Source organism: Grammomys surdaster, unplaced genomic scaffold, assembly GCF_004785775.1.
Source record: "Grammomys surdaster isolate TR1022 unplaced genomic scaffold, NIH_TR_1.0 126660, whole genome shotgun sequence".
Taxonomy (NCBI): domain Eukaryota; kingdom Metazoa; phylum Chordata; class Mammalia; order Rodentia; family Muridae; genus Grammomys; species Grammomys surdaster.
Genome location: NW_021621449.1, coordinates 988,531 through 1,015,027, shown reverse-complemented (window position 1 = coordinate 1,015,027; position 26,497 = coordinate 988,531). Strand labels below are relative to the sequence as shown.

General features: G+C 41.5%; 1 protein-coding gene across 1 annotated transcript in view; it reads right to left on the bottom strand.

The window, feature by feature from the left end:
- LOC114615355 (cat eye syndrome critical region protein 2 homolog) overlaps positions 1–26,497 on the bottom strand; it is a 39,369-nt gene that overhangs the window by 2,745 nt on the left and 10,127 nt on the right. Inside the window, exons 6-15 of the mRNA XM_028761081.1 lie at positions 22,548–22,631; positions 14,788–14,941; positions 12,720–12,849; positions 10,938–10,975; positions 10,759–10,850; positions 10,273–10,399; positions 8,919–9,307; positions 7,245–7,370; positions 6,290–7,121; positions 2,457–3,873 (exon numbers count right to left, since the gene is read on the bottom strand). Of these exons, the coding sequence (XP_028616914.1) occupies positions 2,457–3,873; positions 6,290–7,121; positions 7,245–7,370; positions 8,919–9,307; positions 10,273–10,399; positions 10,759–10,850; positions 10,938–10,975; positions 12,720–12,849; positions 14,788–14,941; positions 22,548–22,631 (3,389 nt within the window). The remainder of the gene's footprint in view (positions 1–2,456; positions 3,874–6,289; positions 7,122–7,244; positions 7,371–8,918; positions 9,308–10,272; positions 10,400–10,758; positions 10,851–10,937; positions 10,976–12,719; positions 12,850–14,787; positions 14,942–22,547; positions 22,632–26,497) is intronic.

Genomic DNA, 26,497 nt, shown 5'->3' with positions numbered 1-26,497 from the left:
TCATAAATATATATGCCTCTTGGGGTGATGCAGCAAACACCTAAACCAAACATATCACAGCCTAAACAAAGGGGCCAATGAACTTTCCCCGAAAAACTAGCCTGAATTGAGAAACAAGTCAAAGATATTAAAGATACAAAAAATTTGCACACAGAGACTAAAAGTAGATACCACAACCAAACGAAAACAAATACCCTATCCTTGACTAGATTATGGAGCAGAATGAAACCAAAAGAAATAGAAAAAGCAAATCTCTGAAAGAGATTCCAAGGACAGAGGTAATTTAAGGACATGGCAATCTCCTGAAGCTCAATGACACATACTACGATACTTGTATGCTTATAATGTAAGCTCCAGGGTGTTACCGAAAGGAAAAAAAAAAGAAAAAGAAAAGAAAAAAGAACCCAAAACCAAACGCAGTGGCACAGGCCCTTGACCCTAGCACAGAGGCAGGTGGATCTCTGGGAGTTCAAGCCTGGTCTACAAAGTGATTTCCAGGACAGCCAGGGCTACACAGAAAAATCCTGCTTTGAAAAAAAAAAAAAAAATCAATCCAAACCAAAAAAAAAAGCAGCAAAACAAGCAGTTACTGAGAGACGTACAAACCCCCTCTGCAAGCCAAGAGTGGTAGCATACTTGGTAAGACCTTGCCTCCAAAACAAAAAAACTAGCTGGCTTCCCAGCATCTGGAAGGCAGAAGCAGGTAGATCTCTGTGAGTTCAGAGGCCATCACGAAATTAGAGAATTCCAGAATAGCCAGCAGGATTCTGTCTCAAAAACAAAATGAAACAAAACACCCTCAACACAAAACCAAACAAACCTGCGCCTACGCCCACAAAAAGCCCCCCAAAACAAATGCAAAAAGCAATAGGCAAACTATAAAATGTGAGAGCAAGGGTGGCCCAAATCTCTAAGTCCCAGGACTAGGGAGGCTGAGGAAACAAGACTTGAGTTCTACACCAGACTGTGCTACCCAGCAAACTCCTGTCTCAAACAGATTAAAACATTCAGAAACAAGTCAAAAGTAAGTAGACTGATTTTGGTGTTAAGAAGATGGGCAGGCAGTGCATGGGGCACACCAGCTTTTAAATGAAATGGCAGGGTAATTAGGTTTTATAATCTTTTTCTTTTTAGTTTTTCCAAGATAGGACTTCTCTGTGTAACAGAGCCCTGGTTGTCCTATATTCATTCTGTAGACCAGGCGGGCCTCTAACTCACAGAGACCCAACTGTCTCTGCCTCTCAAGCACTGGAATTAAAGGTGTACACCACCATGCCCGGCTAGATAGCTATATGTAGTTCAGTTGGACATTGTAAGGTGACATCCTTGAACGCTTTTCTCTTCTTATTTATGTGCTCTGGCTGACTTCAAACTCAGGGATCCGCCTGCCTGACTGGGTCAGAGCTGTGCACTTACCGTACTTGGCTGATCTTGAATTCTTGATCTTGTCTCAGACTCAGACAAGTGCTAAAATTATAGGTTTGTATCCCCAGCCAGGCTTATCTTTTATACTATTAACTTGGTTTTTCCCTGTGAACTACTACTTTGGATAGCAGGGAGATCATTTTACTATGCACACCCCCCACAGCTTTGGGTGGTGCTATGGATGGGATCACAGGCTAGTGCCCTGACATTCCAATACATCCCACCCCTAATAAGTTTCTTTTTTATTGTTGGTTTTTTCTTTTGATTTTTTAAGACAGCATTTCTCTGTATCACTGGTTGTCCTGTAACTGCCTCTATATAGACCAGGCTACTCTGGAGATCTGCCTGGCTACACCTTCGTAACTCCTGGCTCCTAATATGTTTCTTAAAGGCATCACCACTAACTTCCACAAGAACATTTAATCTATTCCACTTTTCTTTTGTTTTAAAATCCAGCAATAGGGGAAGAATGGGAGAAGCACAAGTTTAGCCATGCAGACGCAGGCTTCCTAAAGCAGACCCTCTTTTACTTTGGTCACTAGTAAGTCAACTGACTAGCCAGCAATGCTGACCAGCCTCTGCCCACAGCTTTCAAACTGTAGGTATTAAGTGTCCAATATCAATTCTTTCCTGACAGGCCAGACACAGTGGTACACTCCTATAGTCCTAGTACTTACGAAGCTAAAGCACAATGGCTCCTCAGAGTTTAAGGCCAGGCAGAAGTCGTACTGTGAGCCCTGGTTTCAAAACCAACCTCCACCAATCTTTTCTATTTTTTAAAAAATAGCAACAACAAAAATCTAATCATTTAAGTACTAATTCACGGAGGTACTTATCTACTACCAAAAACCAAAAACCAGTCCAGATGTTGATTCATTTTCATCGGGGAAGAAAATGGCAAAGACACAACTGTTATCTAGTCCCCGTCAAGTCTGTAATTCATGTGTTTCTTGGTATTAGACAATCAATTTAGGAATCTTCATTCCTAAAGCCATGGTTATTTTCTCAAGAGAAACCTAATGTAACCTTACCCTGGCGGTCTGTGCACTTCTTGAAATGAGCCTCTTATTCCGCTTCCAGTGCCAGTCTGTTCCATCATTGCAGCCTGAAAGTGACCTAAGCCCTCTTCCGGACAGCAGTAGAGGGGACCCTCTGGAGAGAGGCCATTGGGCTGGGTGGCCACTGGATGGGGGGGTGGATGGGCAGGCACAGGGGATGGGTAGGCCCTGGGCTGAAAATGACTGGCTGATCGCTGAGGAGTGTATGGAGACCCTGTCTGCAGCATCACACTGTGGGGTGGGAAAGCAGATGAACCAAAAGTCATTCCTGAACTTAGAGGTGGTGGTGGAGTTCCATAAAGATAGTCACTGGTTGACAGTGAGCTCTGCCGCTTGGTAGCTGCATTATGGTTGTCCAGATCTAGAAATTCTTTGGGACTCTCGGGCCTCTCCACAGATTCATCTATCTTTTCTTCTTCTGGACCAGAACTGTGTCCATCAGGTGGAACAACTTTAGCAGCCACTGCATCCATTTGAGTTGGAGAAGTTAAGGCAGCATTTAGTGTCTCACAACCTTGCAGACTAGACAAGGCATTCTTATCTGGGAAGAGAGGGTGTGAAGAGTGATTCCCAGGGGGTCCACTTGGGCTTCTCTGGGAAGGGAGAGATCTCTGCCAGTCAGAAAAGCCCTGTGGACATGTATAATAAGGAGTCCGCTGATATGGGTGGTAGGAAGGCTGAGAAGAAGGCTGGTAGGAATATCTCATTCCCTGCTGGGGGCGGTACCGGGGAAAGAGTCCAGAGTGGGGACCGTTAGCCTGGAAACCCCTGGGAGAAAAGGACTGAGGCTGTGATCCGGTGGACTTTCCTCCCATCACAGAGCCCAAGCCTTGCAAACTTGGATTCATAGGGTAATGTGTAGCTGAGTTAGCGTATTCTATGCCAGGCATGTATAAGGGAGAAAACTGGTTCACAGTGCCTGCCATCAAATTGGGATCTGTGCAAGGAGGTGTAGTTGCATTCGGTCCTGTACATGGAACAGTTTCTTGCAATGTTTTACCCCTGTGGCAGAGTGGCTTTTCTGAACTACTACCACCAAGGCCCTTCCCCTCTGATCTACAGGGAGATGCTTCACCAACAACCCCATTTTCAGGTAGATTCCCTCTCTCTGCCACTATGGAAACGTCTCTCAAACAGCCTTGCACAGCTGGGCTGTTGTAGCTACTGTCCAAAGGCCAGGTATTCTTGTTCTTTGATGCTTTATAAGTGTCTGCAGAGTCTGAAGCATCACTTTTGAGTTGGGTGTCCTCTGTTTCCCTTTCATGTGGTGAGCTTTGCCTGGTACAGGTGGCTTGCACGGGAGGTGCTTGGTGAGGTAGCTGTTTGAGATATACCCCCTCTGAAGAACAAATGCTTGCTGCTTTCTCTTCAAGTCCAGGCAAAGGCTCAGCTGGGGAGGAAGAACAAAACAGTAGTAACTTGGCCGTTGAAATGACATCAACAGATAGAGTAATGGAAAGAACATGGTAAGCAGCCAGATGAACTGGGTCAAGGCTGAGACAAACAAACCTCAGCTAGATACTGGGCCACAGTAATGATTTAGGGGTAAGTATATGCCTTTGTAGGCAGAACACTGCACACATTTAAGCTATCCCCCCACCCTCCCAAAAAAGATACATCTTGTCTCTCCTGTGTTGTGACAGTCCCATTAGAAAGAGGCCAAGAGATAACCCATAATTCCAGACTTCCGGGTAGAGGAATCTGAAATGAAGAGTAGAAGAATGTAGTCCTTTTCCAGGAAAAAAAAAAATTAAATTTAAGATCCAGTATCAATTTCATGTGAAATTTTCATCATCTTCCGTGAAAGTTCAAGTGAGTCCATTCCCCAGCAAACTATTAAACAAAATCAGATACTGGACATACGCATAAGAAAGAATGGATTCATTCTCTCTTTCAAGTTTATGGCCTACAAAACAAAACTACTGAAAAACTGTTTCAGCCATTAGAATTCACTGTTCTCCACAGTTATATAATAAGACAGATGAAAAAAACTAAGACACTGAAAGCACTTCATACTCATCACTTTTGAGATCATCATGTTCACAACGCACTGTGAGGAGCATCAATTAAGACAATGCTGAGGCTGGAGGGATGGTGCAGGGTAAAGAGGGCTTACTGCTTTTGCAAAGGACCCCAATTCAGTTCTAGTACCAAGATGGCAGCTCACAACAATCTGTAACTTCTGCTCCAAATAATCTGATGCCCCCTTTTGGCTTCTACAGGCTTCTCCATATACATGGAGCACATAGTAACGAAGGCTCATAACTTAACACATAAACTACACAAAGAACATGATGATGCTCGGTCTGTGTGTGCAAGCTCAAACTCAGCACTAATACTTTCTCGTTATCCAACAGCAGACCACTGTGCTCTCAATTTCTCAACTTTAAACAAAGATACTGGGTAGAGACTTAGTAACAACAGCCAGGGCTATCAATCTGCCAGATTTTCTGAATTACTCAGAAAAGTGTAACTTTTCTTTTTATCTCTTTTCTTTCTTTCTTCTTTTTCCCCAAGATAGGGTTTCTGTGTAATAGACCCAGGTATCCTAGAATTCACTTTGCAGAGATCCACCTACCCTCTGCCTCTCAAGTGCTGGAATTAAAGGTACACACCTGGAAAGCCACCAGCACTGCAGGCTCTTCTATCTCTTCTCTGAGTACACTTTTAATATTCAGGGCTTCCTTCCTCTCTAAAGCTTCCCTCCTCACATTATTACCACTTGTTGCCATGTATCTGATAATTTCTATACCAGTTTAAATGAAAATTTTCCTTCTCTCCTCCAATCTCTTCCTTTGGGCAGCAGCTAAGGTTTTAAAGCTAGGTTGGTCTGTGGTTTTTCTTTTAGACTATAAAATTATCCTTGAACTGAAAACAAAATACCACACAGAGACACACACATAGGATGGGCATGGTGATCCCAGCACGTGGGAGGTGCTCCCATGAGTTACCATGAATGAGCTTGATATACAGAAAGAGCCCAGACTAGGGCAATCAAGATGACTCTTCTGGTAAAGGCACTTACTTGCTGCCAAGCCTGAGAATCTGAATACAGTCCCTAAGATTAACACAGTAGGAGAAAACTAACTCTTTACAACATGTACTTTGACTCCTCACAAGGAATCTAATTAAAAACAAACAAAATAAATTCAAAGATATTGGTAGTAGCTTGTGCAAAGGCAGGTTCTAATTAAATGAGTTTACATTAAAAAAGCTTCAAAAAGAGGCTGGGCTGGGTGGGCACACCTCAGAAGTAGAGTAGAGGTATGGAGAACCTTGAGTCTGAAAGTAGTCTGTTCTTTATAAAGTTCTAGAACAGCCAGAGCCAGAGAGATCCTATCTTAAAAACAAATCAAACAAAAGAAATGACAACAAGCCGGGTGGTGGTGGTGGACACCTTTAATCCCAGCACTTGGGAGGCAGAGGCAGGCGGATTTCTGAGTTCGAGGCCAGCCTGGTCTACAGAGTGAGTTCCAGGCCAGCCAGGACTATACAGAGAAACCTTGTCTCGAAAAACCAAAAAAAAAAAAAAAGAAAGAAAAAAGAAAAAAGAAAAAAGAAAAAAGAAATGACAACAAAAACAAACCTAAAAGAGTGTCTCACATGTAAATGCCTTCTGGCTGTATGTTAATTCTTGTAAATTCATAAATTATGCTTTTGATGACTCTATACCCAAAAGGACTTCAGTTATCCCAAATGCGAATAGTTTATGGGGAGAGGCTTGACATCACTTTATGTTATCTTCATATTCAATATGAAAAGATTACAAAAGTCAGGGGCAAAAATAAAAAGGCCCTGTAAATTACCTCGGTCCTCCTCAGGCTCTTGTGTTTCACTGATCTCCTGTGTACTCCCAGGGTTGTCCAATGCAGGCTTTGGTGCTGACACACATACTGATGCTGAATGAGCTACCTGCGGAAAGGGACCAGGTAGCTGGGGAGGAGTGGGCTGGCGGGGGTGGTAAGGCACACCCGGGGGACAGACTCGGGAGGAGAGCTGCTGCATGGCAATCATTTCAGGGCTGTCCATCATGGATTCCCCTCCTTGTGCCCCGCGGAGGGCCTGAGAGGGTCCTCTGAACCGAGGACTTGGTGCTGAAGTTGGAGGTTGCTGCAAGCGATGTCCAGCAGACTTACAGGGTGGCTGCATATACCCCGAGGAAGGAACTCCATGAGGTAGAAAGCTTGACTGTTTAGTCCACTGGTTTGGTGGGATAGGTTGTCTAATCACTCGGCCATCTATCACATGACCAAGGGTATGAGGGTGGTGAGAGGGTCCTGGCTTCTCATCTGGCCCCAAACGTCCAGGGTTTGTAGTACCATGGTTCCCATTCCAAACAGCAGGGTGTACTCGATTCAGATACTTGTATGAATGATAAATGTGACCAGGAGGAATTTCTGAGCTCTCAGGAAAGTCTGTGGGCCGGGCTGGAGTCCCACCATGCCTAGAAGGAATAAATCCTGCCTGGAATGGAGCTGGTGGATACATGTTTCCATCTTGACTGGGACAATTCATCTGCCCAAGCTGCAAGGATGGGACATGTGACCCCATATTGGAAAGGTGTGTTAGCCCCCCACACATCTTCTCTTCTGGAGCACTGAGTCGGGGTCCCCGATGGTTACTAATTCCAACTGGAGCCTGACAACAGAAAAGGTAAGAAGAGAAGAATGTGAATTCACAGAACAAAACAAACCTTGAAAGATGCTGTCTCTTAATTATTGCTGCAGAACCTTCCCGGCTGTCTCCTTGGAGACTGCTTACCTGTATAGCAAAGGGTGGGTGCTGCAAGGGTTCTCCCAGGGGGGCCTCTGGGATTCGAGAGGAGCCATGTAAGTTGGTGGGATCTGATCCTTGAAGAGAGCCGAATGTTCCTGATGCTGCTGGCCTCTGAAGGCAGTGAGTAAAGCAGAAAGGGGTGAGGGAAGAATCATCAAGGACAACAAGGGATTCCCTAAGGATTGCTATTAATGTGCCCCATGGCCAGGAACAGCCTCCAGTCTCAAAGCAGTTTCTTTCTCCAGGAAAAAAAGACTAGTTCTCTTATCATTTCAAAAAACAAAACAATCACCTCCCTCACCACAATGAGAGCAATTTTAGGCATTCAGGATCCAAGTACACCCTATAATTATTTATTTATATATGTTTGAGATAGGGTCTCATGAAGTCGGGCTGGCCTCAAACTTGCTGTATAGCTGAGGTTAATCCTGAACTACCTCTGGCTTGTCTGTCCATCTGTCCGTCTGTCCGTCCATCTATCCATCCATCCATCCATCTATCCATCCATCCATCCATCCATCCAAGTCCTTGGATTAAAGGCATGCATCACCATCTGGCCTGTCTCCAACTCTTAAGTGTGCACCGACATCCACTATTATGCTGAGCTGGGGATCAAATGAATGTTTTCATATATGCTAGTTAAGGATTCTACCGTCTGAGCTACATACCCAGCTCTTTATAATGAAATTTCAACATTTTAAACATAATATGTAGCTTATATACTATGCTGCTGTGCTTTATTTCTTCTGCAATTCTTCTTGAGATGGAGTTCTATGTGGCCCAAGGCTGGTCTCAAACTTGCTGGACTCAAATGAACTTCAAAAATGCAGCCTTCCAAAGTAGCCAGGAATACTGATACGAACCCTTATCATCAAGTCTTTCTAATTTCAAGTTTTGCCCACGTTGGGAATACATGGTTCAAAGGACTGAGAGAAAAGAAGGGTCTAAATGAAGAGAGAATGGCCATGGGGCTAGGGTATAGATAGAAAAACCATCCCATTTGTGAGGTAAAAACAAGAGGACCAGAAGTTCAAGGCCAGCTAAAACCTCTACTACAAAGCAAGTCTGAAGTTATCTTGTGCTAGATGAGACCCTGTCTCTAAAACAAAAAACAAAATAAACTATCTATGGCAGTGGCTTTCTTTTCTTTGTTTAATTAAGTACATTGTAGCTGTCTTCAGACACACCAGAAGAGGGCAAGAGATCCCATTACAGATGGTTGTGAGCTACCATATGGTTGCTGGGAATTGAAGTCAGGGCCTCTGGGAAAGCAGTTAGTGCTCTTAACAGCTGAGCCACCACTCCAGCCCAAGAGACATAACTTTTTAAAACTAAGAGTTTTAAATTTTAAAACCAAAACCAAAATAAACCATCTATGGAAGTGGTTCTCAACCTCTAAGGGGTCACCATCTGCCTAATCAGAAATTTACATTATCATTCATAACAGCAGAATTTATACAGTTATGAAATAGCAATGAAAATAATTTTGTGTTTGGGGGCCACCACAACATGAGAATTTATATTAAAGGGTTGCAGCATTAGGAAGGTTGAGAATCACTGCTCTATGATTAGCTGAAGACTGTACAAGTTACTAGCCCTTAGATTCCTACAAATGCAGTGGCTTGGAGACATTACCATAGAAGGTGAGTTTTTTCTTACCATCTGGTTTAAAGGGGGTGCCTGGCTAGGCACCCTACCACAGTGCAGGGGGCGGGAAAAGCCTTGGCCATTTGATGTGCCCACCTCTGGAGGAAGCTGTATGGAGCTGCTACTCTGATCATCCCCTGAGGAGGCAGCTCGACGTGCAGAGGGCAAACACTTTCCTCCATTCTCCACTGGTGGCTGTTTCCTGCTGGACCCTTCAGTGTCTTTGGAGCGCGTCCAAACATGGCTTCCACTACTTCGACTAGCCCGACTCTTCCTTTTTTCCCGTTTTTCATCCTCTCTGATCCAAAATTCTTCATCTGTGTCTCCATCTTCACCAGGAAAATGTTTTGTCATGGCCCGATGGAAACACCGCTCTAAATTGTCAGACATTTTGGTATACTCTAGAAGGAAGACAAGAAGATTGACCATCAGAGTACATATTTTACTAGAAACAAAAGACAATTATTGAAAATAATAAGGAAAACTACTGGGCTACACTCTTGAGTTTAATTTGCTTCTAGAAAACATTACGCTGCAAAGCTATAGATACAATATTAAGATCTGGTTTCTCTAAGTATTCTGCTCAAGGCTGTATGACTGACAGATTAGCTATAGTATGTTACCTCAAATTAGTGAAATTATAATTCTTTAGGCTATTACTGAAATTAGTATGTACTATAATTGAATTTGCTTTATTTGATAAACTGTAGCATTTTTGTGTTGATTTGTGATTTAAGAGAGAAGAAGCCTGGGGGATGTTGCTCAGGGGCAATGCTTGCTGAGCATTCAGGAAGCACTAGATTCTATCTCCTATGTTCAAGGTGGGCTCAGACTTGTCTGTGTTAAAGAGGCCCAGTACAACACAGACCAAACCTCTCTGCCAGACTCTGTGCACAAGGCTGAATGAGAACTCCTAGGGCACTGTTTAAGAAACTGGAACCACAATCCCATGATTGTTAGTATACATTCTGTCTGTAGTTCTAAATTAGGAAACCAGCATGGTGGCACACCTGAGATTCCAACACTTGGCAAGACAAATGTTCAAGTTAGGGCTGGAGGTTCAGAGGTTAAGATAATTGTTGCTCTTACAAAGGACCTGGGCTTAGTTCCCAGCACCCACATGGTGGCTGACAATCATTCATAACTCCAGATCTAGAGGACCCAATAGCCTGTTCTGACCTGAGTGGGTACCAAGCAAAATAAAACACTCATACATTTTTTTTTTTTTAAATCCAAGGTAAACTTGAAATTCCATCTCAAAACAGAAAAGTCTGGAGGACAAGATACACAGCCACAGAGGGCATTTCATCCCCACTCCAACAGTACAGAAGACACGCATCCAGCAAAAGGGCCCTCCGCCACCTACCGCTACTGTCCCCATTGTATTTTCGGCAATTTCTGAACATGGTCTTCATGTCATTTACAAATTCCTCCTTGGTACAATATAAACCTCCATTTAATTTCTTCTCCATGCTTGAAATATCCATGGGGATCTAAAATAGAACATGCAACACTGTAAGTGGCATAGTGGCTTTAATCCCACTCAGGATGACACAAGTTTGAAGGTAGCCTGTGCTACAGTGACTTCCAGGCTAGTCATCATAACAGAGTGAAGCCTTGTCTCAAAACAAGATAAAACCAATGAACTGTATGCCGCCTCCAAAGCACTTTCTATAAAGAAAAGCAGTGGTGACTTTCCAACCCTAAGTTTTCGCTGGCCACCAAGATGTAAACAAACTCCTACCACCACAGAGCTGCCTGTCACCATCGGTACTCCGTCACTATGATGGAAAATGACTAATAATAATAATCCAAGCAAGATACAGATGCTTAAGTACAATTTAAAAGATACCTTAATAATCTGGTAATAGTTGGGGGCATAAGATTCATCCACAGGTTCCAAGAAGGGCCAGGAATCCTTGTGAGCCTTCACCACATCTAGAACTGAAAGCCAAAAAGGAGAATATAACTGACACACTTCCTAGGAAAAGATGTTCATTAGGAAAACCACAGCTGAGAATGGTAACTAACCTTTATACATGGCTGTGAAATCGTCATCCAATTCAAAACTGTGAACCACAAAACACAACATTAATTTAACACAACATTAATTAATTAACATTAACATTAATTTGACCACCATTTTTCCTTAGCTTTCTTGGTTCAAATACAGATTGAGCAGTAAGTCTGAACATTGCTCCCAACTCACTGGAAACAATATAAAGATGGTCAATGGTAACTGTATAAAAGGAGGACTATCACATTCCCTACAACAAAGTCATCTAAAATGAAAGACTGGTTTAAATGATCCAGGACTTTATTATGACTTTGAAACTATTAATATGTTATAAAAATATTAACTATATTTTTATTTTTAGGAAGATAAAGTATTGTTATATAGTCTAGGCTGACTCATATTTCAGATTCTGCCTCAGTCTCTATAGAGCTGGGTTACTATCATGCCTGGCTGGAAGTAACTGGGTTTGTTGGTTTTTTGTTGTTGTTGTTGTTTTGAAACAAGTCCTTGTTGTCCTAGAATACAATATCTAGACCAGGCTGGCCTGGAACTCACAGAGCTCCACCTGTCTTTGTTTACTCGGTGGTGAGATTAAAGGTGTGCACTTTCCCTTTTGAACCTTGCCTTCCCTGCCATGGTTCTATTCTGGCATACCTTCATGCTCTGCTGTTATTGTGTGCAACAGCCAAGGTAACTACTATAAAATGTAAAATACTTAGTAAACATGGTGGTGCACGTTTGTAATCCCAGCAGTAAGTAAGCTGAGGGAGCAAGATGGCAAGCTCTAGTCTTAAAACACAGGTTTGAGCTGCAGCTATGTGCTAGAGCACTGCCACGCATGCATGGCACGCCAGTATTGGGGGGTTCAACACCTAGCACTGCCACACACGCAGATGTAAAATGTTCTATATGCTTTCAAGAAACACTTTCCCATTAATAATAAATTCTGATGTCATTGAAATGTTGAGATAATAAGAGCTATCTTTTCCTGTGCCAGCAGGATTCTAATAGTGGAAAGGGTATGTATGTACAGGTCTGATTTTTAAGAACTACCACTAGTATTTGCTATGCTTTCTTAACATTAAAATGTCAAAGCCACTGCCTCCAAAACATGCTTTTCTGTTACAAGGATTAAATGAGAGATGTAATTTGTTTTAAAGATTTATTTATTTATATGTTTAACATGTAAGTACATTGTTGCTGTCTTCAGATACACCACAAGAGGGCAATCGGATCCCATTACAGATGGTTGTAAGCCACCATGTGGTTGCTGGGAATTGAACTCAGGACCTCTGGAAGAGCAGTCAGTGTTCTTAACCACTGAGCCACCACTCCAGCCCAAGAGACATAACTTTTTAAAACTAAGAATCTTATTTTTAACCATGTGTACGTGTCAGATCCCCCTGGAGCTAAAAGACATTTGTGAGTTGCCACATGAGTACTGGGAATCAAACTCCAGTGACTCTGAAAGACTAGAAAGTGTTAACTATTGGGCCTTTTATTTTTTCAAGAAAGGGTTTCTCTGTGTAGTTCTGGCTGTCCTGAAACAGCTCTATAGACCAGAGCTGACCTTAAACTTACAGATACCTGCCTGACCACTGCCTAGCTTGAGATGCTTTTTTACAAATTATGCTTATTTAGTGTGTGTGTACTCCTTAGCCATTATGGTCCATGTATCAGTCCTCTCCCTATATCATGTAGGTTCCAGGACACTACTCAGGTCATCATGATCGGCAGCAAGTGCTTGCAGACAGAAGTGCTTAGAATGGCCAGCTGCTATTGTTGCTATTACTCACAGGTCCTTGGTCTTCTTTCCTTCCCTCATAGGAGAATTCAAGTCCAAATGGGAAAGTTCTGGAGGTAGTTCCTTGCCTTGAGCCAATAGCCATGCTCGTTCTTCCCTGAGCTTTCTCCTCTTAGCTCGATCTATAATCAACACACAAACAGACCAAGTGAGCATCTGTACTTGCTAATCCCTGGGACTGCTGTGAGCACACCATCAGTCATACACCAAGCAACTTCATTCATTTTATTCAAGTACCATATCAGACAGAATTTGTGATAATCCCAGTAAAATGTCATTTTAGCCATAAAACTTTTTTCCATTTGGGAGGAGGGGTGACAGGCTTCATATACCCCAGGTAAGCCTCAACCTCACTATGTACTTGAACTCTTGATTTTCCTGTCTGAGTCTTCAAAAGAGGAATAGCCTTTTTCATTATTATAAATCTAAAACAGTGCTTAATATAGAATGGGTACATAAAAACAATATCAATTTGGGGGCTGGAAAGATGGCTCAGTAGTTAAGAGCATTGCCTGCTGTTCTAGACAACCTGGGTTTGATTCCCAGTACCTGTCTGGCTTACCACTAAATGTAACTCCACTTACAGGGGACTAGATATCCTTATATAGACATGCATACAGGCAAAACACCACTGCACATTTTTTTTCTTTTTTTTTCTTTTTTTTGGTTTTTCGAGACAGGGTTTCTCTGTGTAGCCCTGGCTGTCCTGGAACTCACTCTGTAGACCAGGCTGGCCTCAAACTCAGAAATCCGCCTGCCTCTGCCTCCCAATTTTTTTTTTTTTTTTTTTTTGGTTTTTCGAGACAGGGTTTCTCTGAGTAGCCCTGGCTGTCCTGGAACTCACTCTGTAGACCAGGCTAGCCTCGAACTCTCGAACTCAGAAATCCGCCTGCCTCTGCCTCCCAAGTGCTGGGATTAAAGGCGTGCGCCACCACCGCCCAGCCCCAATTTTTTTTTTTTAAAGTCACTTCAAAAACTGCTTCAGCTGGGTGTGTGGTCACATGTATACGCAGAGTGCTTGAGAGGCTGAGGCAGGAAGATTGCTGCAAATCCTAAATCAACCTGGGCTGCATAACGAGACCATGTCAGATACAGATGTAGACATATACACATGTGTGTGTGTGTTTTGTAATTTAAGTGTTGTTAATCTCACCCCTCCCCACACACACACACACAAAGTCTTAGGGAGAGGAAAAGAGAAAGGGAAAAGGGTTTGGGAGGGCACACCGAGAGAAAACATCAAAACATGTTCAGCTGGTAAATGCTACCCCTATCCAAGAAAGCAACTAAGGTTGTTATTGTTTGCTTTGTAATAAGCACTTGAAAAACAGAGGCAGGCAGATCTCTGTGAGTATAAGGCCAGTTTGGTCTACACTGTGGTACCCATGTCAGCTATGGCTACAGGGGGACCCCATCTCAAACAAACAAACAAACAAACAAACAAAAAAATCTTACTATAGCAAGACTGCAGTTTGAGTCTAAAAAAATTACTTGGTATTAATAAGATCAATGGCAACATTCTGATATTCCATATGAAAGAAAGATCTGGGCTAGGGATATAATTCAGTTTACAGACTGTTTGCATAGCATGTAGGAAGTCCTGGGCATGAAGCACCACATAATCTGTAATTTTAGCACTTGAGAAGTAGAGACAGGAAGTTTTGTGAAGTCAGTTCAATGTCAGCCTGAGGTACATACAGGATAACCCTGTCCAAAAAAACAACCACCAAACCAACCAACCAACCAACCAACCAAAACCAAACATTTCTTAAGCGTATACCTTTGCACTTATGAAAGTAGCTGCCAATGTCTTAATGTCTTTCCTTTCTTTAATTCTATATAAAATGTATAGGACACAACAGAAATCCAAATAAAAAGCAGGGTCCCGAAAATGACAAATACAACTGGCTCTGGACAGAATGTAAAGAAGGGAAGACTGAATGAATTCAGATGAGTAAACATGACAGAATACAATTTACAAAACATTTAAACAGAAATGGCAAGAACAGCTGAGATGAAGGATGATGGCCTTGTGTTCTCACCCTTGAACCATGACATACCTTCCACTGCCTTGACCTTTTCTTCCAGTTCCCGCTTTCTCTCCTCCTTTAACATCTGCTCTTGCTCCTTCTTCTGCACTGCAAGAAGGAGCTGTCGTTCCTCCTCTTCCTCCTTGCGTTTCTGTTTTTCTATCTTGGTGAGCATGGGAGTTTCCTTGTAAGGAGCAAAAAGTGCTTGAAGGTTAACAGACAGCAATTGCAAGGCTTCTTCACTGAGTTGAGAGCTGGTTTATAGATTACAACATATACTAGTAGACAGAGGATTTATACCTCATATACTGGCTGATTTTATTATCTGTGAAATGTGTACATCAATGTACAAAAACACACACATATGAAAACATAATGGGAAATACATACCACACAGAACCCAGGATTATCAGTTTGAGGAGAGCCCAGGCTACCAAAAGACTCTTTCTCAAAAAAACAAAACAAAACAAAACAAAACAAAACAAAACAAAACAAGATATACATAGTGGTACATGTCTTTAATCCTAGTACTTGGGAGATAGAGTTCAAGGGCAGCCAGGGCTATACAATGATGAGACCACATCTCAAACCAAAATGGGATGGAGAGATGGTTCAGTGGTTAAAAGCACCTACTTTTGATGGAGTCCAAGTCCTCAATCTAATGATATATCTCAGTTTTGTCCTCCCCACAACCTATAACCCAGCAAGAGGGTTCTACTATTTACTGGTTGTCCAGGAATTTGCTCTTCAGATGAGGCTGACTTGAATTCAAGAGCTCCACCTGCCTCTGCCCCCTGAGTGCTGGGAATAAAGGCGTGTGCCACCCTGTCTAGAGTATACGCATGTGTGTGTCAGAGATGCCATCTACTTTCTTTGCGTTAGGGTTTCTCATGTTTTGGAGCTCGCCAGCCAGCTAGACATGCTATTCAGGGAGCCCCAGAAATAATCCTATTCCCACTTGCCCAGTGCTGGAATTATGGTGCATGCCACCATGCTCATGTCAGGGATTAAAGAGAAATCCTTGTGTTTATGGAGTTAACACTTTACTGACTGAGCAATCTTCTCAGCCTATGTACCTCAGTTTATGTCTCTAGACCAGGCAGACCTCAAACTTACTATGCATTTGAAGATGACCTTGAACTTGATTCTCCTGTAACCACCTCCCAAATGCTAGGATTATAAGCATGTGCTACTGTGCCTGGTTTTAGGCAGTGGTGGGGATAGAATCCTTCTTGTATCCTGGTCAAGCATGTGTGAAGTTCAAGGCCATCCTGAAATACATAGTGAGAGTGTGTGGTCATGACAAATGACAGCAACAGAAGAATAGCCTAAGAATCAACAGAAGAACTAACTGGGAACGTAACGCTTGGTTTTGGACATAAGAACCTTCTATACTCAATTCTTTCACGTTTTAGACTGTGGAAACTACAAGTGGGCTTTGTCCAGAGGGCAAAAATGAATGTAGGTTGCTGGTCAGAGAAGTTAAAATTTAACACTTGAATTGCTTTGATTCAATTTTTTTTATTAATGTCCTCTTTTGTGGTTTCAGTTAAAAGATTTACATTTACTTTTTCTTATGTGCGTTATGTCTATGTGAGTGAATGCATGTGCACAGGGTGCCCTCAGAACAGAGTGCTGGATGTTTCAAAGCTAGTATTCCTCACATGCGTGCTGGAAACTCAACTGAGACCTCATGGCAGAGCAGGAAGCACTCTACTATGCCATATCTTGAGCTCCCTGGAAAAAAAAATTTAGATTCACAATTGATTCAGAATTTGGATATGATTTTGACCAGGGAGTGAATGGATTTTTTTCAAAGGCTGTCTTATTAATTTTGTTTGGGATCAAGTCTCACAGTCTAGGCTTGCCCAGAACTTCTGCTACCACTTCCCAAGTGTTAGGTTAAGAGGCCTGTCACCACACTTGGCTTGCCGTCAATTATTTATCAACTTATTTATTATGTGTGTGAGGGCACAACTGCACCGAAGTGTGGATGTGGGATTTGAGAAGTTGATTCTCTCCTACCATATGGGTCCCAGCAACTGAAATCAGGTCACTAGCTTGGTGGCAAGTGCCTTTACTCAATAGACCATCTTGTTAGTTCACTGTCATTTTATAACTTAAATTCTTTTAGCTTTACTTCAAGGCCAGTTGGGCCACACAAGATCTGATCTCATAAAGGTCAAACCAAAATAACGGTGTGTACTTTCTCTTCCTGAGAAAAGAGCCCACAGGTGTTTCACATAACATTGTATTGATAAAGAGCCTCAGCAGAAGAAACAAAGTGCTCTAGGCTTTCAAAACAACAATTTGCCTCCTGATAACTGGCTGGGGCAAGTCTTTCAATACTGAATTTCTGGTCACTGCCCATGGGTGTGCTTGTTAGTTTTTTGTTAACTTGACATAAGCTAATCATTTGGGAAGTGGGATGCAACCCTGTATCTATTACACTGCCTGTGGGCAAGTCCACAGGGCCATTTTACTGATGGGGACCAGCTCTCTGTGGGCAGTACCACTGCTGGGGTGGTGGTCCTGCATTGTATAAGAAAACAAGTTGAGTGAGCCACAAGGAAAAAGTAAGTCAGTAAAGAACACTCTTCCATGGCCTCTACTTTCAGTTCCTGCCCTGACTTTCCTTATGATGGGCTACAGGCTGTAAGATTAATGTCCTTGCTTCTCCAATGCTTTTGGTCATGGTGTTTATCTCAGCAATAGAAAGCAAACTTCTAACAGCCTTTACTGCATTCTACCAGTAACCCCTACATTGCTAGCCTCCTTCCTGGGTTCTTATTTTAACTTCCTAGTAACATCACACCACTGATTGCTTTGATTGCTTCAAAGCAATGCTATGTGTAAGACATTAAGTGACTAGCATGGAAAGAATGGAAATTTAAACTAAGCCTAGTGGCACAGGCCTGTAATTACAGTACTCAGGAGGTAGAGGCAAGATTTTAAGGTCATCCTGATATACGCAAGTTACTGTCAGTGAGTAATGATGCTTGCCACTAAGCCTGACAATCTGAGGTCAACCTAGGGAGCCCATATGGTAGGAGAAAATGGACTCCCTCAAGTTGTCCTCTGATCTCCCAATGATGCTGTAGCACATGAACAACCCACCACTAGAACTCAATAATAAATGTTTAAAAAGAGCATTTTATTTTTTAAAAAATAAATATTAAGTCACAAAAGATTAGATCTACCAGACAAATACAGGAACTCCTAATTCTTTTTCTACTTACCAAACGATAGGGTTACAAGCCCACTCATTATGCCTGGTACATGGCATTATCTTTAAAATATATTAATGTAAATAAACACCAAGTATTGTAGTGCATATCTTTAATCCCAGCACTTGGGAAACAGAGGCAGAAAGACCTATGTAAATCTGAGGCCAGTCTGGTCTAGGCCAGCCCAACTAGAGTGAGACTTTGTTGCCAACAAGGGGGGCGGGGAGAATACATTAATATATATGCTATGCATAATGGATATTAACAACTGAGTAATCTGGATTGAAATCATCTTTAAGCCGGGCAGTGGTGGTGCACGCCTTTAATCCCAGCACTTGGGAGGCAGAGGCAGGCGGATTTCTGAGTTTGAGGCCAGCCTGGTCTACAGAGTGAGTTCCAGGACAGCCAGGGCTATACAGAGAAACCCTGTCTCAAAAAACAAAACAAAACAACAACAACAAATCATCTTTAAACCCAAACTTGAAAGCTCTCCAAATCTTTTTGCCAATTGAGGTTAAGAACCCACACCTGACTTTGCTTTCATGCCTTCACCTGTGGTTCTGTCTTATGGTTATGACCCCTCCCTCTAGTATTTTTGAGAGTCTCCCCATGTGATCCTGACTGGCCTGGAACTCAAGATGTAGACCATGATGCCTCCCACTTTCAGTGAGCATCCCACTTCTGCCCTGATGTTAAGGTTACAGGCAGAACCTGGGAAGAATTCGAACTCCATTTTTCATTCCCTCTGTTCTCAGATCACTTCATCTGTAATTACTTCCATACTTAGAACTGCCATGGTGGACATATCCAACTACATCACAGACATGACACCTGAACAACATACGGGGTGTGTGGGGGTGAGGGGGTGGGAGGAGAGATCCACGTTGTACACCAAAATTCCTGACTGAAAATTCCTGTGCTTATTTCAGAGTGCTTCCATTTAAAGGAAGGTGAAGCACATGGTAACCATGACCAAAGGATTTACTTTTTAACAACATGACCAAAGGATTTACTTTTTAACAACATGACCAAAGGATTTACTTTTTAACAACATGACCAAAGGATTTACTTTTTTTTCCCCTCCCTGTCAGGACTCATTTCCTTTGTGATTTATTCATTTGTTTTCCTTTTCCATAAGGGTTTGGCTACCTCCATGTATATATATGCATCTGATGCTTATGAATGCCAGAAAAGGGGATCAGATCAGATACCTCAGAACTGGAGCTGACACGTGGATGTTGGGAACCAATGTTGGGAACCAAAGTCAGGCCCTTTAAAACCCAGGACCTCTGGAAGAGCAGTCAGTGCTCTGAACAAGCTCTGAACTGCTAAACAATCTCTCTAGTTCTCAGGACTTTCTTCTTGAAGACAGAGGTAGTGCCTTAACTACTAATTTGTAATGTCATTATTATGACATGGCTGGCAAGATGTTTAACAGCAAGTTAAACTCACAGACTGAGGAGAAAAGTGACTCATATGGTAGGTTATCCCTCTCATCTCCATGTGTATCCTGGCAAGCACCTACTCTATTTACTATGAATGAATGAATCAATCAATCAATCAAAGATAAAAGAAAAAAAGAGCTGGTACAAAAACAACAAAATGTGAACCACTGTGTATATGTGTGAATCTCATATTGTCTTTCCTACAGAAAATTTTATTTATTTAAGACAGGGTCTCACTATGGCTGGCCTAGAACTCTCTTATGTAGCCTAAGTTGGCTTTAATTCATAGAAATCTGCTTCCCAAGAGCTGGGATTGAAAGATGTGTGTCAACATGCCCAGCCAGAGATTTTATTTTGACTAATGTGTCTCTCTGTAAGTAAGCATATATGCAAGTGGATGACTGTGCAGGCCAGAAAAGGGCATCCAATTCTCTATAGCTGGAGAGAGGTGGTTGTGAGTCCTCCAGTGTGGGTCCTGGGAACCAAACTCTGGTTCCAGGAAGAGCAGCAAGTGCTTGGCTACACTGCCTCTCCAGCCTTTCTGTCTTAGATTATAATATTTTCCCTTGTAAAAGAGGTCAGCTAGGTGTGGTAGCACAGGAGGCTGAGGCAAGAAAATCATTCAAAGCTGAAACCCACTATGGGCTATATTTTGAGTTCCAGACCAACCAAAGCTTCCTAATGAGACTCTGTCTCATAAAAACAAAAGTTTCTGCTACAAATACTATAGTGATCAGTCTTTAAATGCCTTACAAGTAAAAAAATAAAAAGACCTATTAGAATGATGAAGAAATTTTAATAAGATGCTAACAAGGAGCCATTGTGAAATCCTCCAAGAGATTATTAGAAAACTCTAGTTGAAGCAGTGCCCAAGTTCTGTATCTGGACCATGTGTTCAGATTGACTCTTGCCACCAGGAGCACACTTGAGACCATACCACCCTAAGCTAGACACCAAGTAGGGTCTACTAACGAGACAGAGACGCCTACCTCAGCAGCCTTTGTCTCCAGTTTATCAATGTCTGCACTAATATTCCTCCAGAAGTCACAATGAAAAGACTCAAATTTAATTAAAAATTAATTAAAAGGCGATTAACATTGAACTACTAGGTAGTTGATGCCTTCACACATAAAAGGCATCAAAAGACAAAAAGATTTTCTGCTCTGGAGACCAAATAAGCCAGTTGAGTTTCTCTAGGATAGGAGGTATTAATTACAAAACAAACTCGAAAATGCCTGTATCAGGCAGTTCCGTTTACTTCGAATTAAACAACAGAATTTGAAATCAACCCCTCTAAAAAGGAAAAGAAAAACTTTTTTTTTTTTTTTTTTTTTTTGCAATCATGCAGAGGCTTTACTGGTATTAAGATTGCCAGGCAATCTGAGGTGTGAATTAGGGCATGAAGGACTCCTAAAGCAGTAAGCAGAAAGCTGTTTTCAAGGTAACAAACTGAACCAGTTAGAGCAGCTGGAAACTACTCAGAACCAAAGTGGGTACCAGCAACGAAGGCCACTCCAAAGCAAAGAATATCAGGGAGGAGGTAGCAAGCCAGTCATTGCAGAACTGTTAACTAGAAAATATGTAAGGTTGGAACCTTACATATTAAGGTCTTAATGGAGGCATGTAGTGGTCTGCACCTCCAAGCACTCAGGTGTCTAACGCAAAGCTGTGAGTTTGAACAAGCCTGGCATACATAAGCAATACATTGTTTTTAAAAAACCAAAACAGAGTAGTAAAAACTCAAGAATGCCTCTCCATTACTTATGCAAGGGGGAGAGAGGGTTGAGAAAATTTCATTCCAGGTTGACCTTGAATTTATGATCCTCCTGAACTTCCTTTCTGCAGCAGTGGGACTATATTCTACTATATTATCCCTAATAAATTCTTACAAAGAGCACAAGGTTTCATGTTGGCACTTTCATTAAGTGCAAAATAAATAAATAAATAAATAAATCTCAAGGCAAAAGAGAATGTCCCAAATTCACAAAGGAACACATGGTATGGTGACTATGGTGACAGAGTAAAGCAACTGTAACCTGATGTAATAAAGCTTTGTGTGACCACTCACCAGACTATAAATGCAATGGAGCATAGTGTCAGAAGGAGATAAACGGCTGGGAAGGGAGAGAATACGATAGCTAGCCAGGCTTTTCGAAGACAAAGTAGGCTAGCAACATGCCCTAAAAGCCTCTGGCCACCTCTCTGAGCAGGTAGCCCTTGACTTCACTCTCCACCTTCCTTTGTCATGCATGCATGGTCACCAGCCAGCTCAGTGAATAAAAAAATATACTTGTCATTTCCCAAAGCAGGACACTAGCTCAAACCATGAGTACCTAACATGTGCCACAGTAAAAACCTCAAGCAAACCTGGCTCTTAGGTGCTCTTTGAAAGAACCTTTAGGAGTATTTATCCAGTTGTTGCCCCAACGTTTGTGACACCTAATACTGCACCCCAGATTCCCATCTGACAGAGTCTCCCTGTGACAGAACACAAACTCCCTCCTACTCTAGGAAACAGTGATTAACTAGATTCCTGGACAAGACCTTCCCTCTTCATCAGCTGATCTTGCCTGAGCCAGGTGCACATAACCACCTAATTTTTCTTTCCTACTGAGGACAATAGGAGAACCAGGTCTCTCTATTTTCCCACCATAAATCACAACATAGCTCATCATGCCGTCCACATATACACACTGTTCCACGTTTTCCCTTAGAGCTTTTGTTTACACGCCTCCTGTTGTAAGGAAGGCCTCAGGCTTTAATTCCACCCTACATACTAAGGCCAAACATCTCTGGCTGCCTAAACCCAGCTTCTTTGCCTGGCTTCAATTTCTCCCCTCTTTGTAGTCACAAACTTTTTGTATCTACTACAGATCTTATCACTCACCTCTACCTGTCTGTCACCCAAGAACACTGTAAGATAAAAAGTAATGTGCCCTAGTCTCCCATTCTCTAAATTTTTTTCTCGAAAGAGAAAAGACTACATATAATAGTCAACAAATATTTGAAATACAGAATTTTTTTTAAGGGCAAGGGATAATAAATATGAATAAAAGCACGTGAAATGAAATGGAACTATCCTTTTCAAATACACCTTTTTACTCTCAAGCACACTCACCTCTAGTTTGATGGATTTGATGGACAGGTGGTCAGACATAAACCTATGTTGCAACTCTGGCTTTGTGCGCTGTGGACGTTTTCCCTAAGTTAGAAGTGAGGAAAAGAAAGGAAAAGATAGATTAGGGTGTTCTAAGCTACCGCTGCTGCAACTACAACCAGCAGAATGGCCACTGAGGCACACCGGTAACTAATTTATCTAGTAGGGGGGGCCAAAGCTGTCTATCCTTTAGGATGATAAGGGAAAACAACTATTCAGCTGGGTACGGTACGTAGCAAGTAACAACTCAAAAGCCACTGACAACCAAGCATTTCCTATAAAAATCCTCATCACTAGCAAAAGATGTCCCAACTTTAGGCAAAATCTTTATTTGACTGGATGTGAGAGGATAAGGGAAGAGGGTTCTGAGTCTCAACCCAGCCTAGGTACATTGCAAGGCATTGTCTCAAAACACCCATAGACAACAAGACAAAGCAAACATTGTATTTTATCACATTCACCTGAGGGAATGGTTCTGAACCAGGCATCAGGAACACCTGAAGTCAGATGATCCACTAAAAGGCAGACAGGAGATACCTGGCTCAGAGGCTATAAACACTTGATAGCAACTCTTACTGAGTTTGATCCTTGAAACACTCATGATGCACTGTGAGACACACACACAGACACACACACAGACACACACACAGAGAGAGAGAGAGAGAGAGAGAGAGAGAGAGAGAGAGAGAGAGAGAGAGAGAGAGAGAGAGAAATTTAAAAGTAAGTAAACTCTGGGCCCACATGCACTTGCATACATCCATGAACACTGGAGTAGGGAGTGGAGTGGATTTGGTCCCAGAAATGTTTAATATCAAGTCTGAACTTCAAGAATAAGTAAAGTAAGGAACGATCGAAAACAACAAATTTGTCAACAAGGCCTGGCTCAGTCAGCTTAGACACTGCAAATACAGCTTTTCTGTTTCTAAGATGGAATAAGCAGTTTGCAGCGCAAACACAATAACAAGTACCAAAGATGTCATGATCTACCCCTTTTCAAGTAAGTTTTCAAAGGTCCCTAGGTAGTCTGTTCCACAACAAGCTCATAAAGCTCTCATTTTTGGAAGGACTATCTCTCATACTTAAGATATAAACCCAACATGTCACTGTTAATAAAGGAATCTTGCCAATTTAACATGCAAATATCACAAGAAGCCAACACCAGTTACTTTGTCACTCCAACTTTGTTAGATGAAGGATGTTATTCTTGATACAAGGGTGATCATTTCCTGCATACATTCCTGGCAGCTCATCGCCCCCATTTGCAGAAATCTGACTACCTCTGCACTTCAAATGCTAGGAATGCATCACCACCCCCATCTACTATCAGCTTTTGTGGAGACAGTGTACATACATGCAATTATTAAGTTCCTAACGTTGATAAGCCATTATTCACCAAACACTTTCAGTAGTCTACCTCTCTTCTGTTTTGTTTGTTAAAGTGAACATGTGTCAAATGTTTTCTTGAACTAAATTAAAAAAACAAAACAAAAAAACAACATCAAAAAAGGTGAGTGACAAACACAGCTTAGAGAAACTGGTTCATTTTAGTCAATGTTAGGATAAATCCCTGGATAATCTCCAGCAACACTATAGATTATAAATATAGTTGCTGGTTTTTTGGCTGGACAAAATAATTTACAACTCTAAAAAAACTATGTCTCAACAGGTTAGCATGTAAACCCTCTAATCTTTGGAATATAATTAAAAATACATGTTTGAATTCTGAATGTTCTCCAAAGCAATCTTTTACTATCATTAGGTTATCCCATCATTTACTTTTATTGACAATATTGACTTTTATTGATTATATTTGTGTAAAGTTCTATTATGCCATAATATTCATTCAGCAAAAGTTGAGGAGTAAGAATCTACATTAGACGCTTCAGGAAGATGTCATATATCATCAGTGTATTAAAGACTATAAGTAGCTAGAACAATGAGTATTCTCAGAGCATTTGTATGATGAAGTAGCAGGGATTTATACAGTAACTGTATAATGTACTTATCATTGTAGCGCCTCATAGCCCCCCACATAATAGGAGAATACATTACCAGAAATAAATAGGTCAATAGACACTATATAAATAGACACTACAGTTGTAGTGTACCTACTTCACCTTAGTTTGTAATCTCAACAGTAGATTCTTTCTTTTTTGCTATGAAGTTAAGGATGGCCTAGAACTTCAAACAATCCTCTAGTCTGGGCCTCTTTTTTTTTTTTTTTTTTTTTTTAAATTTTTTTTAGGTTTATTTATTTCATGTATGTGAGTACACTGTAGCTGTCTTCAGACACACCAGAAGATGGCATCGGATCCCATTACAGAGGATTGTGAGCCACCATGTGGTTGCTGGGATTTGAACTCATGACCTTCGGAAGAGCAGTCAGTGCTCTTAACCGCTGAGCCGTCTCTCCAGCCCTAGTCTGGGCCTCTTAAGTAATGGAATTATAAGCCTGTGCTACCACGTACTGGCTTTATTTTAATTAAAAAAAAAAAAAAGCTTACCTTTTACATATTCAAAGCAGGCCTTACACCTCCACATACCTTTAAAAAATACTTTTAAAAATTGATGTGTGTGCCTGCATCAATTTATGCACACTATGCACATTGGAATTGTAACTGGTTGTGAGCTGATGTTGGTGGGTGTAGGGAAGGCAATTTAGAACCTCTCTAAGAGCAGTAAACAGAGACCACACATTTAACCTTTACTATCCTATATCCAAAGATCTATCAGGTCTTCCTTCTACTTGGTTATAGTTTGTTAAGAAACATGGTGGCTCACATCTCTGCTCCCAGCACTTGGGAGGCAGAAGCAGAAAGATCTCTGAGTTTTGTTCCAGTCAGGGATATGGTGAGGCCCACTCTTAACAGATTTAGCTTTAAAGTGCCATAAACAATGGAAGGGAGGGATGGGGTCTTTTGTTTAATTCCTATAAAAGCTTCTGTATAAAAATAGTAGTTTACTTTGCTAGTCAGAAAACTGAAATTGAAATTAAGAGCTAACACACAGGGTCACCAGAGTACAGCAGCTAACCAAATAGTAAGAGCAAGCCAGTTCTTTCACAATTCCTCATGACCACCATTCAGCTGTCCTGTCTCCTTTACACAGTGCTTAGGTGTAAATTTAATTACTATTTTTATCATGTTCTTTTGCACTCATAAATCTTTCAATTCTCAAACTTGACAGATACTTTTCATTGTTAACTTTTTTTTTTTTTTTGAACTAGGATAGGATACGGTAAATGAAGAGCTAGCTCAAGCAAATAAATAGGGAAGTTTTCTGTGACCTATTTGAATAACTACCTCTTAAGAGACTTTCATCTGGTCGGTCTTCAAGTTTTGATTTGTAAAATCACTTGGATTCACATGAAAGTCAAAACCACTATTGAGTTAAGCCCCGTTTAATTGTTTCCTTTACCCCAACTTCATAGGCAAATTTTCAAGATTAACACTTTTCATGGGGGAGGGCTGGAGCAGATTTTAAGACGGTCTCAATGGTAGAGCCCTAGCTGGCATCATCTTTCTTTGTAGACCAGGATGTCTACAACTGAACTTTTGACGATCCTCCTGCCTCTGTTACCCAAGGGTTAGAATGAGTTGTGCTTCTCAGCTTCGTTTTTTATAATAGATTTTTTATTTTTACAGTCTTACTGTGTGTGAGGTTGTGAACATACATGTAAAGGTCAGAGGATGACTTTCCACAGTAGGTTCCAGGATGTGACTTCTGGTTGCTAGGTTTGTGCAGTAAGAGCTTTTACCCATTAAGCAATCTCAATGGTCTAATGGTTTAAAATTTTTAAAATCACAGTTTATTATTTATTGTGTATAATGTGTGTATTTGTTTGCATGTATACACATACTAGTAAGACTTGGGCTTAGTGAGACATAACTTTTAATCTCGACAAACAAAAG